At 43.3% G+C, this 17,575-nt stretch overlaps 1 protein-coding gene across 1 annotated transcript in view; it reads right to left on the bottom strand.

Annotated features, from left to right (window-relative positions):
• Positions 1-12,273: 12,273 nt before the first annotated feature.
• The window catches only part of LOC115499820 (contactin-associated protein-like 3), a 196,462-nt gene continuing 191,160 nt past the window's right edge, over positions 12,274-17,575 (bottom strand). The window contains exon 24 of the mRNA XM_030294015.1: positions 12,274-13,364. Within this exon, the coding sequence (XP_030149875.1) occupies positions 13,171-13,364 (194 nt within the window). The 3' untranslated portion in view covers positions 12,274-13,170. The remainder of the gene's footprint in view (positions 13,365-17,575) is intronic.

Below are 17,575 nucleotides of genomic sequence, written 5' to 3'. Positions count from 1 at the left end.
AACAAGAAACACAATAATCTCAATAAATGCATAAAAAGCATTGAACACAATACTATACGTTACCAATAAAGGATCCAAAATGAAATTGAGAAAACAATTACATTTAAAATAGCATCCATGAGGGACGCCTGGGTCCCTCAGTTGGTTAAGCATCCAACTTTGGCTCAGGTCATGATCTCGTGGTTTATGAGTTCAAGCCCTGAGTCGGGCTCTGTGCTGACAGCTCAGAGCCTGGAGCCTCTTTGGATTCTGTGTCTCCCTCTCTCTGCCCCTTCCTTGCTCACACTCTGTCTCTGTCTCTCTCTCTCAAAAATAAATAAGCATTAAAAAAATTTTAAAATAGCATCAATGAGGAGTGCCTCGGTGGCTCAGTCAGTTGAGTGTCTAACTCTTGGGTTTAGGCTCACGTCATGATTTCACAGTTCACAGGATCAAACCCCCAGTTCATGGGATCGAATGTCACAGAGCTTGCTTGGGATTCTCTCTCTCCCTCTCTCTCTGCTCCTCCCCTGCTCACACACTCTCTCTCAAAATAAATAAATAAACTTAAAATAAATAATGAAACAGCATCAATCAGAATAAAACACCTAGGAATAATTTTAATTAAAGGAGGGCAAAACTTGTATACTACAAATTACAAAACATTGTTGAAAAAATTAAAGACTGTGTAAATATTCTTTATGGAAAGAATATTTGGAAAGAGAAATACGTGGAAAAAGAAATATATGGCAAGACATCCCTCGCTCCTGGATTGGAAGGCAATGCTGTTAAGGTGGCCATCTCTTAAATGGATCTCCAGGTTCATTGCACACCCTATCGAAATCCCAGCTGCCTTTCGTGCACCCGTAGACAAGGATGATCCTAAAATTCGCATGAAAATGCAAAGCACCCAGAATGTAAGAAATAATCTCAGGGGAAGAAAGGGCACAGGTAAAGGTCTCCTATTTCCTGATACGGAGACCAGCTACAAAAGCACAATGACCAGGACAATGTTGCGCTGACGGAAGGATGGACACGAAGACTAAGGGAACAGAACTGAGAGTCCAGAAATGCACCCGCCAACATATCGATTGATTTTGGACAAGAGTGCCAAGACCACTCAATGGGGAAAGAATAGTTTTCTCAACAGGTGGTGCTGGGAACACCAAACAGCCTCACACAGAAGAATGCTGTCGAGCCTTACCTCACACCACACACAAACATTAACAGGAAGTGGGTCACACGTTTCCATGCAAGAGCTAGAATGGTGTCATTCCAGAAGGAAACAGGAGTAAATCTTCATGAACTTGGGTCAGGCAATGATTTGGCACCTTATCAGAAAGTTGACCCCACAACTGCACTCCTAGATGTATACCCAAGGTGGTTGAACACATGTCCACACCAAAGCCTGCGCACCAATGTTCACAACAGCGTTACTCCCAATAGCCAAAGAGTGGAAGCACCCGGATGTTTGTCAACAGGTAAATGGATAATCAAAAGGGGGTGTCCGTAGGATGGGATCTCGTTCAGCCTCCCCAGATTTAGCAAACCCGGAGGTTAAGGGCACCGTGCTCTAGACTCCCCTGGGTGCCCAAGACTGCAGACATGCCAGCCCAAGTTTGGAAATCTCCAAGGTCATCTTCACTTCAGGCCAGCTGGCTACAAACTTGAGTGTCCCTGCAGACTCTTTCGGGTTTGCTCACAGTCTTGGAATAACTCACGGAACTCAAGGAAGTGCTCTCCGGGCAGTTTTATTACAGCAAAAGGATACAGATCAGAACCACCAGACCAACCAACCAACTTTGGGCGCTCTTGTCAAAAATGGCCAAGGGAAGAAACATATAGGGCGGGACCTGGGACAGGGAGGGTTCCAGGGGTGAAGCTTCTGGGTCCTCAGGGATGCATCGCCCTCCTGGCATCGGCGTGTGGTGATACTCACGTGGAAAGTCGTCAATAAGAAACTCACTCAAGCTTTGGCATCCAGAGGGTTTCCTGAGGCTTCATTACATAGGCACGATTGATTGAGTCATTGCCCAAGTGACTGATGTCATCCTTTGGCTCCCGCTCATTCCCCAAGGCCAGGCCATAATCACCTGGCTCATTAGGCAGTTGGTCTTACTGAAGTGACTGGCCCCCACCCTAAGTGGCCAGCCACCCCAGGAGTTGCCTGTTGGCAAAATCCATCAGGTTGGTGTGAGAGACCTACTCTGACTTACAAACATACTCCCAAGGCATGTTTGATGCCCTTTACCTATTTTGCACCCCCCCCGGCCCCGCCCAACTCCCTCTCCTCTGGCAACCATCAATTTGTCCTCTGCATTTAGAGGACTGATTCTTTTTGTTTGTTTATTCATGTTGTTTTTTTAGATTCTACATATAAATGAAATCATCCGGCACTTGTCTCTCTCCGTGTGACTTATCGTGTTATTTGGCATAATACCCTCCAGGCCCATCCATAGTGTCATGAGACCGGTATTCCTTTGAACACTTCCTCAGTCCTATACCCTTCTCTCATCCCAAACTCTGATTGCACACGCGTTAGAGCCTTTGTTCCAATCTCACAGGTCCCCAGGCTCTGCTCATTTTTTCCCACACTATTATCATTCTATGGTTCAAATGAGCCAATTTCTATCTTCTTATTCATTCATTCTTCCCTCTGTTATTGTGCTCACCCATTGAGTTTATTTTGGTTGTTCTATTTTTCACTTCTAAGGGTTTCATTTGGTTCTCCATACGATCTATTTCTGGGCAGAGACTTACTATTGTTGCTTTTGTTTTGAGGGTGCTCATAATTGCTTCTTGAAGCTCTTTTACCATAGCTGACTTAACATCTCGGTTGGATAATTCTAACGTCTCTGTCACCTTGATCTTGACATCTGTCGATCAGTCTTTCCGCGTTCAGAGATCTCCCCTGCTTCTCAGCATGATGAATGCTTTTCTTCTGAAACCTGAACGTGTTGGGAATCGTGTTATAAGAACTAGGATCGTATTTCATCCTACTGTTTTAGCTACTTTATTTTGACACTAGTCAGTAGAGGAAGTGGGGAATGGCAGGTTAGTTCTGCCAGATGGGTGAAGAAGTGCAGATTCCCCATTTGGCCCCTGTTAACCCCCACCCCACAACGGGGTCCTCATTACTTTTAGGCGGGGGTGGGGGATTGACTCAACACTGAGCCCTCTATGATACCTCCCTGGCTGGGATAGGTCGTAGTGTTCTGTGACTTCTCCCTCTGTGGCTTCCAACAACATGACTGGGAGGGGGGTTGGCCTCGTTATCACAGGCAGCTACGGAAAATCCTGACCATCAGGCCTCCTCCACCAGCACCCCTGTGGGGTTACCTTGCTACTGCTGGGTGGGGGTGAAAATCCAGCCTCCTGTGTGTTTTCTGCAACAGTATCTTGGGGGATGGAAGTCCTGACTGTTTAGTCTACCTTCTTTGACACTAGCCTGGTAAAGAGATTATTTGTTATAGCCTCATGTGGGAAGAGGTCTAGGATCTGCATTTGACCTTTGTTGGCATGTTGACAGTGGGACTACAGGTTTTTCTGAGGTGTTATCTAGAGTAGAGCAATTACCCTAAAAGTTGTCTTTCCTGCTAGGCTGCATCCTCCTGGGTCCTTTGGCTAGAAAGAGAGTGGGCTTTTTATCATCAGTGTGTGTGTTTTAACTGTGATAAAAAAAAAAAAAACATACAACATAAAATTTTCTATCGCAACAATTTTTTAAATGATTTTATTTTATTATTGTTTTCTTTTTAGACAGAGAGCATGAACAGGCGGAGGGGCAGAGGGAGAGAAAGAGAGCATCTTATTTTTTTTTTTAATGTTTATTTATTTTTGACAGAGACAGAGAGAGAGACAGAGCACGAGCAGGGGAGGGGCAGAGAGAGAGGGAGACACAGAATCTGAAGCAGGCTCCAGGCTCTGAGGTCAGCACAGAGCCCGATGTGGGGCTCAAACTCATGGACCGTGAGATCATGACCTGAGCTGAAGTCGGATGCTCAACTGACTGAGCCACCCAGGCGCCCCAAGAGAAAGAGAGAATCTTATTATCAAGAACATGCTTTTTTACCCTGGAATATTTGGTATTACATTGACAGTACTTGCTCCTTGAATAAGTGTAGAACTTGGGTTCACCGGGACTTAGACTTTTGTTTGTGAGAAGATTTTTGACTACTGATGTCTGCGGTCCTTTTCCTGGGACATCTCCTTTCCAGAGGACAGTGGCCACCCACCACTCAGCTTGTGAGAAAGAAACTGACACAAAGGATAGACTTTGCATGAATGTCCCCTGTGACTCTATGTCCCTGAACGCTTTAGCGCCCCCCCCCCAAAAGAAGAAGTTGAGCGTTGCTTGGGTGGCTCAGTCGGTTAAGCGTTGGACTTTGACTCGGGTCATCATCTTGCAATTCATGGTTTCGAGCCCCACGTCGGACTCGGTGCTGACATCTCGGAGCTGCTTTGGATTCTGTGTCTCTCTGCCCCTCCCCCACTCACACCTTGTCTCTTTCTCAAAAATAAATAAACTTAAAAAAAAAAAAAACAGGTTGCTGCATCATTAGAGTGGTCGGTGGCCAGCTGTCTGCCCCAAATACAAAGGGCTCAGCCCAGAACACCCGAGAGAATTTTCTCCCTGCCATACCCTTATGGGTCACCACTGGCCTTCCAAAGCAGAGTCTTTCTTTTTCAGTCATACCCTCACCTTCACTCTCGTTACCAACCTAAGAACCTAGAACAAATTAACTTGAACCATATGTAATCACCATGTCAGTAATATTGATAGGTTATTTGAATATTAATACATTCACTATTTTATTGGCATATGGTATTAATTATTTTTTATAAGTTTTAAAAAATGTTCATTTAGTTTTGAGAGAGAGAGAGAGAGGAGCAGGTGAGGAAAGAGAGAGAAAGAGAAAGAGAGAGAGACAGAATCCCAGGCAGGCTCTGCACTGGGTGCTTGAACCCACGAATCATGAGATCGTGACGTGAGCCGAAACCAAGAGTTGCCGCTCAACGGACTGAGCCACCTGGGCGCCCCTGTTATTAATCATTTTTTAAAATCCTATGATGACATCAGTATTATTATTTTGTACAGTCAATGTTTATCCGGGTTTGTCCACATCTTCATTCTTTCCTGCATCTCAGACTCTGCAGTTTCTAGAAATATCTTTTTTTTTTTTGTGCTTATTACACATCCTTTGACCAGTGCTGTCCAGTATGGTAGCCATTAGCCACAAGTGGTTATTTAAATTTAAAGTAATTAACATTAACATTAAAATTTAGTTCCTCAGCCGTGTGGCTGGTGGCTACTTTTCTATCCTCATAGAAATTTCCATTGAGCTGTATTGCTTTAAAACTTCATTAATGAAGGTCTTTATGGGGCATGCTCACTCATTTTTTGTTATCCCAAGTATCTTCACTTCGGACCCCTTTTTCAGAAATCTTCTCGTGGGTAAAGGATTCTGGGTCGGATGCCTGCATTAGCATGTATCAAGGGAAGGACGGGTTTCTGCAATCTTGCAGCTTACAAGTCCAAGGTCAGGGTCCTTCTTCTTAAATCTGATCCCTGTGTGCAGCCCCAAAATGGGGCGGGAAATGGGGCCCCACTCGTTCTCGCTCTTGTAACTGTGAGATTCTTGCGATGTGGAGGGCCACATCTGCTCCTTGTTACTTCCCTATAACCGTGGGTAAAGTGGCTCGGATGTCATCAGCGTGGATGTGAAATGGCAATTAACGAGTTACTTTCAGTGAATGAATTTTTCCTCTGGGGCTTGACATGTCTGAGTCAATTGCTTATGTTGAAAAAAAATAGCCAAATAATCATTTTAATTTCCATTTCAGCTGTATATATATATGAGATCTCCAAAGTATCCATTGACTCAATGAAAGCAGTAAATTATAATAGCATTCACTGTGGGCTAGGTGTCGCGTTAAACCCTTCCTATGGGTTGGTTAACTTTTTGTTGGGAAAATAGATGAACGTAACTCAATTCTTTTTTTTTTTTAATGTTTATTTTTGAGAGAGTGAGAGAGAGAGACAGAGTGCGAGCGGGGAAGGAGCAGAGAGGGAGACACAGAATGTGAAGCAGGCTCCAGGCCCCGAGCTGTCAGCCCAGAGCCGACGCGGGGGCGAGGGGCTCGAACTCACAGACAGTGAGATCATGACCTGAGCCAAAGTCAGACGCTCAACCGACTGAGCTACCTAGGCGCCCCTGGATGAACATAATTAGCCTTAAACTGGGACTATTACTCGGAAGTCACTGTCTTAAAATATTAGTTCTAACGTTGCCTCTAAAGTGGCCCAGCAGTGACACAGTCCTCTCTTCCAACAGGATGCATGGGGTACATTCTCACATGCACCCGGGTGCTCCTATTTAGATTTCCAATACTTTAATGGATGGAAACACACTCTTTGAGGGTAGCTAATTTCGCGTCTTAGGGAAGCGAAATGCAAGATGTTACGGAACGTCATGTTGCTGATAGGAAGCAATGTGGTTTGTTTTTTTTTTAAGTCTGGAATAATTCTGGAAGAACAATGGAGTCAGATGATACCAATTTTAGAGACAAGAGAGAATACTAATTATCATCATAATTAAATATAATTAATTATATAATTAATTAATACAATGATATAATTAATATAATTATCCAAAGATAATTAAATATCTTTGGAAGAAGTTGAGACTGTAAAATGGCATAAAGTAAAAACTTGACGTAAAGGAGAGAAAGGTGGCTGTTATTCAACATTATTTTAGAAGTAATTTTAATTCGAATTAGATTACCAATAAATGGATTTCCTGCTTAAACAATGTAGTTCATCTCTGCCTTTAAGAGATTCCTACAGGTTTATGTGTAAAAGTAGGAAACGCTGGATAAATGGAACTATGATGAGTTTTAGAGAAAAGTACCTCCAACCCCCTCCCCCCCCCCATTAGGAAGGTTAGGTTGGTTCCGAGAGTCACAGAAAATTGCCAAGTAGATAGAGGACCAAAACAACACGCAAAAATGATGAGTTCGCCGAAGGTCCTGAAAGGGCAACTCGTGAGAAGGTGGAACCCGATGTCACCGGGACGCAACCCCACTGGATGTCCCCTCGCGGAGGTGGAGCGCCCCACTGACCGGGATGTCAGGGAAAAGCACGTCCAAGAAAGACAGTAAACAAGCAATGGCCAATGAGCACCGACGGTAAGCGGGAGCCCAGCCCGGGGGGTCACAGCCCCTATCCACCGCCCCTGGAAGATATGTCCTGACCAAGAATCCTGGCTGAAAGCCGCAGACTGTAATGTTCTTTTTATTACAGCCGAAGCAAATCACTGAATGCCCTAGAAAGCGTGAGCATAACTATTGCTGTAACCTCCGCACAGTAGAAATATTATAAACAATACAAGTGGATCTGAACCGTATCATCCACAGTTTTGCAGTCAGTTGGAAATAAATGTCACAAGAGTTTTTATGACCGTTCTCGTAATTTGAGTGGGTTTTTTTTTTTTCTGGTTTTAAGTTCAATTAAAAATTTCGGAGACACTAACCTATTAAACATGCTAATTCGTGGGGCGCCTGGGTGGCTCAGTCGGCTGACCGTCCGACTTCAGCTCGGGTCACGATCTCGCGGTCCGTGAGTTCGAGCCCCGCGTCGGCCTCTGGGCTGATGGCTCGGAGCCTGGAGCCTGCTTCCGATTTTGTGTCTCCCTCTCCCTCTGACCCTCCCCCATTCATGCTCTGTCTCTGTCTCAAAAATAAATAAAACGTTAAAAAAAAAACAAAAACAAAAACAAAAAACATGCTAACTCATAAAATGTTTAATGTAATTTCAGGAGGGTTTCAGTCAGCCTGAGTAGATTGTATTTAGAAAGCTAACATTTAAAAGTAATTTTTGTTTATAAAGCTAATATTTATAAGCTAATTTATGTATTGTGGGAGTATTCAAATGTTTAGGAAAATTCTATTATATATAGTCTATTATATATGCTGATATACATAAGTATCTATATGAGTATGTATACATGAGTATATGTTTATATATGTGTATATATATGTGTATATGTATATGCTTAAAATAATGAACATTAAAGAAAGCACAAGTAGAATATTTCTCTCTATATAATAAACATCCTAGGAAGCATTCAAAGCATAAATCTGGCACCAGTTGGTAGAAAGTCGTGTGTGTGTGTGTGTGTGTGTGTGTGTGTGTGTGTTTACCTGGACAGAAGTTTCAATTCCATATCTTTTTCAACACGAAATATTTTCAACATGAAGATACGATTTCATAGCTGCAAAGACTGAAACAAAAAAGAACTGTGATCATGCCTTATCTTTACTTGCTGTGGAAAATGGAAGCCCGCCCACTGTTGCATAGGAGCTTCAGGCTGCCGTTGGCTGGGAGTAATCAGCTGTGTGACTCTGACCTAAGCAACGAAGGACTTCTGTGCCACAGTCTTCTGATCTGTAAAAAGGGAATAAGGGGCGCCTGGGTGGCGCAGTCGGTTAAGCGTCCGACTTCGGCCAGGTCACGATCTCGCGGTCCGTGAGTTCGAGCCCCGCGTCAGGCTCTGGGCTGATGGCTCGGAGCCTGGAGCCTGTTTGCGATTCTGTGTCTCCCTCTCTCTCTGCCCCTCCCCCGTTCATGCTCTGTCTCTCTCTGTCCCAAAAATAAATAAACGTTGAAAAAAAAAATTTAAAAAAAAAATAAAAAGGGAATAAGCATATACGTCTAGCCTCATCGGTTTGTTGTAAAAATTAAAGGGAGAGCTTATGAGGCAAAGCACTCTATGCCGCCATAAAGCTTCTATTTTAAGAGATGTCTTAAATATTAAGGGAATTAGAAAATCTCATCTCTCAAATCTAAAGGCAAGGGTAGACCTGAGACAGGGGCATTTGTATTCACAAAGTACATGATAAGCCGAGTCCAGGGTCTCATCCTTTTAACACAAATGACGATACAATAGAGTGAATCCGTATCATTTTTCGGTCACGATCAAAGGGTGGCAAAGGTAGTCATTATTAGTAATTTTGAAGCAGAAGGTTTACAGGAAGTAAGCCCTCCAGCTGACTCACCCAGCCGTGTGATTTGTGTATGATACATCCGGCCACACATCCCGGGAACACAGACCTCTCTTCCGAAAGCACAACCCGTATCTTACGCTGAAAGTTACACCACATATTATGGCTGCTATTCCAAAGAATGTCAGTTACAGCAGTAACTCTAGCAGGAGCTACACCCAGACAACTCACCCAGTAGAAAAAACAAGGATCTTGTAATCTGAACTCACTTGCTAATAAAGCTGTTTCCTTGGAAAAAGCAACTTGGACTTGCTTAGAGAGCCTGAGCAGAGACGAGACAAAGTTTGCACGGCAAGGCAGTTCATGCCCCTGCTAATGGGAAATCTCTATGATTCTGAGAATAAGGATTTTTTTAAATAACAACTCGATACTTTCTCTGAACTTGGATTTGCCAAACCAGTGCTTATGGATACTTTCATCTTCCCCCAAAGTAGTCATTCTCATATGCAGGTTTAAGTAGCCCAAAGATCTATCACTAATAACATTTTTATTCAGCTGTAGTATTTTCAACGTGCACAGAATCTGTTAATGACCTGGAGCTCAGAAATGTGCCCGTGGGCTCACCTACACACATAATCCACCTCCCCACCGCCTGGAGTGCACACTGATTCATGTTTATCACTTCCTTTATAATCCTTTCTTCCGTGTTGCCACTCATCACGAGCTTGGCGGGGGAAGGGGGAATCAGCCAGGATCTATTGAAGGCGCCAAAGGATTCTTTAACCTAATCCAGGTTAGTACATGGATTGCAAAACAATAGATTAAGCAACCCAGTAAACATGTTTTCATTCGACATGGGTCCACCGCATCTCCCTTGGCGGTCGACTATTTCGATAACCCAGCTGCATTGTCAGAGCAACTGTATACTCGATATGGAAAACGCTGCAATCATATTTGTCCTCCTTCAAGAGCCATGAACTTAATAGTTTATTTTCAGAAAGCCCGTTGAAAACAACTACCTATCAGATGTGCTACAGGAAAGAAAGTGAAAAAGTTCCGGAAGCAGTGATTATTCTAGACAAACAGAATGCCCTGATAGGTTTTTCGACATTGTTAAATAATACTGGGGAGGGAATGAAGTGGGGGGGGGGGGGCTTCACTTAATAATGGAGCAAACAGAAGTTCTCAAATGCCAGTCCCAATAACAAGTGTTAATTCCCAACTATTTTCCTTTTCTACCGGGAAATAAATCTTGGGGAATTATGATCTTTCAACATTTATTTCATAGCAGGATGTTATTTGCAACTGGAATTTGTATATTTAGAGTGCCCTAGAAACTCAACTCTGGGGAAAATCACGTTTAACCAGTTTTGAGTGTATCGTAAACATTCAACTCAACAAATAACTTCCTGGTTGTTAAATTATTGTTCTCTGGCAAAGGTTTAGACTTCTACCTTCACGGGTATTTTAGCTTGTAATAATCAGTACCTATTAGGTACTTTGTGTTTTACTTTGTGTTTGATAATTTAAATACCATCACAAATAATATTAACATACCACAGTGTTCTCTCTGTAGACAGTATGGGTAACGTAGCACACACACCATTACAGAATGGAGACATTTGCACATTTTTTAATAGATTAGGGGAAAAAACAATATAATTCACAATTCAAATTCCAGTCAATTTCTCTTAAAAATATTTTCCTAATTTAATTCAAAAACGTTATTTTATTAACAAATAAGCGGGTTGACGTTTACAAATCGGTAAAGTGGATTATACATCACCGCAATTTGGTAGAAACATTTTGTTTTCTCTTTTAAAAAGAGAGCAGAGTACAACGGATTGCCCTATCTATAAATCTGTAAAATTCCAGCTACCAAAGTGATGAATTCTCTTGGAACTCAACATGATCATCTGTTAGAGTTGCAACGATTTCAGGATGTTCACATTCAACTATGCATTCCGTAGAAGCAACAGGGCCCGTGATTTTGCGTCGAATCCTTCCCCGGCCTGCGCAGACCTTTTGGGCGAAAAGTATGGATACCATTCATCAAGGTAGGTTTCTCATGTATTACTATGTTGAGATCCCGAAAATCCTTCATCGCTCACTTAAAGAAACTTCAATAAAGATATAGTAGTGTAGAGAGTGACTTTAAAGGGACCCCATGATCTCAGCCTGCCGGTTACAAGTCCTACATAAACCCCTCCTCTTGAGCGTGGGCAGGACCTGTGACTTACTTTCAACCAACAGAATTTGGCAAAGGAGATGGGCTGTCACTCCCATCATCACTTTATGTTCCATAAAACTCCCTCGTATTTGCAGACTTGCACTAGAGTAGCGCTCTCTCTTGCTAGCCCTGAACAGAAGCAGGCTTCCGTGAATCTTCCAGAAGTGCAGAACGGAATGTCGTCAATAACCGTTAAGAACGAGGACTCCCTAGCTGAGTCTCCAGATGAGAACACAGCCCGGGCTGACACTTCATTACAGCTTTTTAGGAAACAGAAAACCCACGCCTAGCTCCTGACTCCCAGAAACAGCGAGACGCTAAACGTGTGTCGCGTTAAACCACTACATTGTGGTGGTTTGTTACACCCCATAGAAAACTAATATGAAACCCTAAGAAACAAAAAAAGGGGTTTTCTTGAGAAAAGGCTTAGTATAGAGGCTGTTTCTATTCCTTAAAAAAAATCACAGAAAAGTAGGTGTGCACTCAAAGGTAATAGCAAGGCTAAATGTGTATAGTCCCAGGTGGTCCCATTGGGGTCAAAGGGAGCAATCTGACTCCCAGCAGGCACGTGGCCAAGTGGCATCTGAAGAGGGCGGCACATCATTTGTGTAACTGGCTGTTGGGTGCGAATGGTGGGCTGCACACAGTCATCTCGTGACCACTGCCGCGAAAGGAGTTCCTGGCACGATTCCCGCGGTTCGTGTACGTTCTTTGCTCCCCTCGGATGCAAATATACCCTACTATGAAATGAGCTGGTCGATTTGGGGGGCTCTAATGGAAGCGGACCCCGAGATCCCAGATGCTTGAGCAGAACGCCAGATTTAACTCAGATCCCACAGCCCGCGCCCTCCCTTCGCAAAAGCATCCTTCCACCTTCGGGGAACCCAGGGTTTGCGTGCATCAGTTCAGGATTTAGAAAAAGAAAATGGAGAGCGTTAGTTCCAAATCGTGACTCTTCCCTAGGAAATGAAAAGACAGTCGTGAGAAACCAGATTGTTGTGACCACCTCAGAAAAAAGGGAACCACAGGACAACAAATGACAGTGACCTCATCACCCCACATTTGAAGGAAATAAATTCAAGATTATATTTCATTTAAATGAAATGGCTGAAGGATACATTTGCAGTGTTAAATATAGAGTTCATACCTGGGCACAGGTTTAGTTAGAAAATAGATGTTTTGGGGGAGATCATGAGGTCATCTTTATCATAATTTACAAAGATTAAAATGAGCAGTTACAGAGTAAAACACGCAAAGTATTGCAGATCAGAATGCTTTACACACTTTGCTACCTATGCATTTTTCTGTTCCATAAATGAACAGAAGACTAGAATTTCGTAGCTGACATTCAAGATGCACTTCGTCACTAAAACGTATGCAAACGGACTTAAAAGAGACAAATAGTAAAAACAGGCAGCCAAAAAATGTTCTTTTCCAAGTCTCGAATGCATTTTTGGCCACCAGGCTCTGGTGTGCAGGAAGATGGAAACCACTCGAACACCATCTGAGAAACACTTCCTGCTTTACGAGTGTCAGCAGGTGATCGATAAGGGAAGCAAAATACAGACCTCCACACAACGCACATCAGAGTCCAACTCTGACTTTTATAAACGTCTGTGTCCCCGTCTTAAGCGAGTAGAGCCACAGCTCAAATCCTTGCCCTCACTTAACACCCAGAGTCATTATGCAAAATACATTTGAATTTTCAAAGATCAGGTCAGAACAGTCAGAAACTGCCACACAGTGATTAATGAGCACACCGAAGTCACTTTTACATCAATAGATCATGAAGCAGCACTGAGCAGGGCCTCCTGGGGCCACACACGAGCAAGCTGACGGCGCCCCACGGCCACCGTCTGTCCCAAGAGGACGAGAGGGGGCGTCATCCCCTGGGAGCCCCTGGCTCAGCCCGAAAGTCGCGTCACCAGGGCCATGCATGAGTGAGCCTCTACTGCCCATCAGAAGAAATACTCCTTCTGGCTTTCACTGACTGTACTTTGCAGATTGAGCTCACTTCTCAGAGCGGTCTCGGCATTGTCTCCGTGTTTTGGAATATTCGATTCATTTTTGTGGTACAACCATCTCTGCTGGTAAATGCGTATAGCTATGGCCGTGATGCAGAGCAAGATAAATATCACAACGGCTATCACACCTAGTGAGAGGAGAGAAAGGAAAAACATAGTCAGAATATAAGCTTCATAATCTACTATAATATAGAGCATCGTTTACATCATCTCTCTCTATATATCAATTACATCATATATATATTACATCATGTTACATCATATATATATTTCATCATATATATATATATATATCTCACCAGAAAATTAGAAACCAAATGGTACTATAGCACTGAGTTTACTTCTAAGTCCATACATCCTTCAGATACAGCAGTTTTATGCCCTCGTCCTAAAGATCGATCAGCATCACTTTCAGTTAATGCCCTCACGCTTACCTTCAGAACTACAACGTGGTCACGCCCTCACTTCATGCTAATAATTTAATTATTATTTTTTTTTTAATTTTTTTTTAACGTTTATTTATTTTTGAGACAGAGAGAGACAGAGCATGAACGGGGGAGGGTCAGAGAGAGGGAGACACAGAATCTGAAACAGGCTCCAGGCTCTGAGCCGTCAGCCCAGAGCCCGACGCGGGGCTCGAACTCACGGACCGCGAGATCGTGACCTGAGCTGAAGTCAGACGCTTAACCGACTGAGCCACCCAGGCGCCCCATAATTTAATTATTTTAAAAGTATAGGCAGTATAGACCTGTCATAGAGTAGTTAAATGCTTACGTGTGTTTTTCCTTAATTTATTTTTTATTAATGTTTATTTTTTTGAGAGAGAGACAGAGACAGAGCGCGAGTGGGGGAGGGGCAGAGAGAGAGAGAGAGAGAGCGAGCGAGACACAGAATCCGAAGCGGGCTCCGAGCTGCCAGCGCAGAGCCCGATGCGGGGCTCAAACCCACGACCCATGCGATCATGACCTAAACCGAAGTCGGACGCCCAACCGAGCCACCCGGGTGCCCTGATGGTGTTACGTATTTTAATGAAAACTTGCTGCTGAGATACTGCTGACTCACACATCTGTGGTGTGCATACGCTTGTTTCTACGAGGCTAGAAGAGTCTTAAGTGATCTCCGCTGCTGGGGTCCATGCCTTTGTGTGACCCCCTTCCACTGTTTGTGGGTAGGGCCTGTGACTTGTTTTTACCCAACAAAATGGAACAAAGGTGATACGCTGTACCTGATTATGGGATTCTGTTACATAAGGCTGCAGCCCCTGTTTTATGGGACTGTCCGTCCCTCTTCCTGCCGGCCGTGAGGCAGTGAGCGGTCAGGGTGGGAAACCTTACACGGCAGGGAACTTGCAGGGAAGGCTCCAGGGGCTGAGGTCAGGCTCTGGTCAGCAGCCGGCAAAAATGCAGACGCTCTCAGTCCTACGGCTACAAGCCACTCGATGCTGCTAACAAGCATGCAGGTGATGACGGGACTCCTTCCCCGGAGGAATCTCCAGATGAGACTCCGGTCCGGGTGGACACCTCGATCACAGCCTCATGCGACCCTCGGCGGAGGACCCGGCTAAGCTGTGCCCCGACTCCTAACCCACAGAAACCGCGAAATAATCAAAGTGCGTTGGGTTCAGCCTTAAGCGGTGGCAATTTATCACGCAGCAATAATCACTATGCCATTGTGTTAAACTTTGGACATATTGAGACCATCCAACTCTGTGGAAAGTAGATTATTTGAGATCTCCCGTTGGAAATGCTTGAAGTACCGAAAACATTCGCTACGCCAGTGGTTCGCAGCTTTGGGTGCATAGCAGACAATAGTTCAGAATCTTTGGGTGGGAGGCTGGGACATCAGAGTTGTCTTAAAAGTTCCTCAGACTATTTTAAAGCGCTGCCAGGGGTGGGGTGTTCAAATGAGGTCTAGAAGTGTTCGCTCAAGCTATCATAGTAGTGAAGAACGCATGTCCAATCTAGACCAAAACAAAGAGGCAAAAAAATTTTTTTTTAAAGCATTCACTAGTCAATATGCTTTTAAGACAACTCACGTAGGCATTAGTATTCTAATTAGCAAATGCTAGAAAACACGTTATTGTTTTGTTATGTGAATCAAAATGTGTATTATAAAAAGGAAGATTCTTCATTATACTCTGGGACAGACATAAAGAAGCGTGATGGAGAGGCGCCTGGGTGGCTCAGTCGGTTGAACGTCCAACCTCGGCTCAGGTCATGATCTCGCGGTTTGTGGGTTCGAGCCCCGCATCGGGCTCCATGCTGACAGTGTGGAGCCTCCTTGGGAATTTCTCTCCCTCTCTCTCTCTGCCCCTCCCCCGCTCGCACTCTCTCTCTCAAAAATAAATAAATATTAAAAAAAAAAAAAGCATAATGGGATCCAACAACCTCAAAATTAGTTGGGTATATTTGGTCACAGGGATTCCTGAACACATGCTCTCAGGAACCCAGACCCTTCCTTCCCTGAGACGGGTAGCATATTCATGATTTTTTGAATATTCTTAAATATCAACAGGTAGAATAAGCATCACTCTCAAACTGTTACATCTCACATGAGAACAAACAGTAGAGCTGCTTTAATTGTTGTTATGTTTACTTACAGGACTTCGCTTTAAAGAGCTATATCATGTCCAATTTTAGAGTCAGAGACAGCAACTCTCGATAACAGCGATCGGGCCACTTGATTATACAATTACTGTCACCATTATACGGAAACATCCACGCTGTTACGTATGTAACTGATCACTAGCTTGTTTGTTTTGTGAGTTTGGGTGGGGTCTTAGAACCACCTCTGTCCTCGGCCACTCTCTGAAGATTGAGATAACTTGAATAATGCACCAGACGCATTCCATAACCTTCCCTTCAGCAATTCCGGGGTAAATGTGTGTGTGACAAGCACTCAGATCTGCCCGCCCTCCATCTACTGACACGTCTGTCCCTTTCTGCCCAGCTACAGTATGGGTCCCTTGGCAAGGAACCCTCCGTGATCTCTGGTTTACCAGGTTTGAATGTTATTGAGATTACTTCTCTCCTATATTGTTCTCTTTGCTTGCAAGAGGAGAAAACGATAACGCACAATGCAGAACCCACCTATCAGGAGCCAACTAGGACCTCTCAGGAGAATAATACTGGTGCAACTTACTCACTTCGTACATCTTGTCAATGATATTTAACGAAACGCGACAAAGCGCCGAAGACCACATCCGTTCTGTCATCAATTTGACTATTTTCGTTGCTCTAATAAAGGCACTAACCGCGATATTTTGCCCCGTTTTGGACTGTGATTCCTATTTGGAAAACATTAATCACTCTTGATTTATTTTCAATTAGCTTTTGCTTTCTAGTGAAGTCCCCTCATTAAAAATAAATGAGAACGGCTGAGGATTAAGTTTTAAAATTTAACACAAAAGTATTCTTTTTAGATACACATTATAAGTAACACATTTGCTTTTTATTTGTTCTTGGAGGCGTGAAATCGGGGCGGGGCGTCACATACTTTCACTCATCACAAAAATAGAAACGGTTGAGAGAAGAAAGGGAATATTAACTTTCTTACATAGATTTGGTCGGCACTTGAAAACGTCTGAACACTTTGCTCACGGTCTGGAGAAGCTTGGTGTCTTTTATGAACGGAAGCGAAATGAACAGATTCGATCTGACCTGGTGCACACCCCCCCTGAAGAGCGGACTGCCAGTGGGGTCACCCGGCTCTGGGACTAAGTCCCTTCTCTGGAACAGCAAGGGAATGACCAGCAGTGCACTTCCTCCTTACCCAGCCGACTTTGCAACGGACACATCGCATTAATCTAAGTAAATACATTTAAATGTTTCTTGAATGATAAGGAGGGAGACCTGATTATTCATTCTTTAAATGAGACCTACATAAATCCTGTTTCAGAGAATACACTGGGAGGTATTTAAGATGCAATTACTTCTACTTCTTCAAATATATTAAACGTATGAAATAGAAGTATTTTATATTCCTATAAATATATATTCCCATTACATAGGAGTTCCTATGTAATGGGAATATATATTTGAATATACATATAGTTTAGCTATCAGGCTTTGCTTGAAAGAGCTATATTACATTCAGTTTTTGTGTCACATTTATAGAATACATGTGACACTAAAAATATATATATTATGTAAATATACAAGTAATTATATTTATAAATAGAAGTGTATATAAATCTAAGATAACACTGACACCAGAAACAGTTTTACATATTTATGCTTACAAAAATCTTTATGTTAGGGGGCGCCTGGGTGGCTCAGTCCCTTAGGTATCCAACTTCAGCTCACGTCATGATCTCACGGTTGGTGAGTTCGAGCCCCGC

This window comes from Lynx canadensis, chromosome D4, assembly GCF_007474595.2.
Source record: "Lynx canadensis isolate LIC74 chromosome D4, mLynCan4.pri.v2, whole genome shotgun sequence".
Classification (NCBI taxonomy): domain Eukaryota; kingdom Metazoa; phylum Chordata; class Mammalia; order Carnivora; family Felidae; genus Lynx; species Lynx canadensis.
The sequence above is the reverse complement of the archived record's forward strand: the minus strand, read 5'-3'. Positions and strand labels throughout refer to the sequence as shown.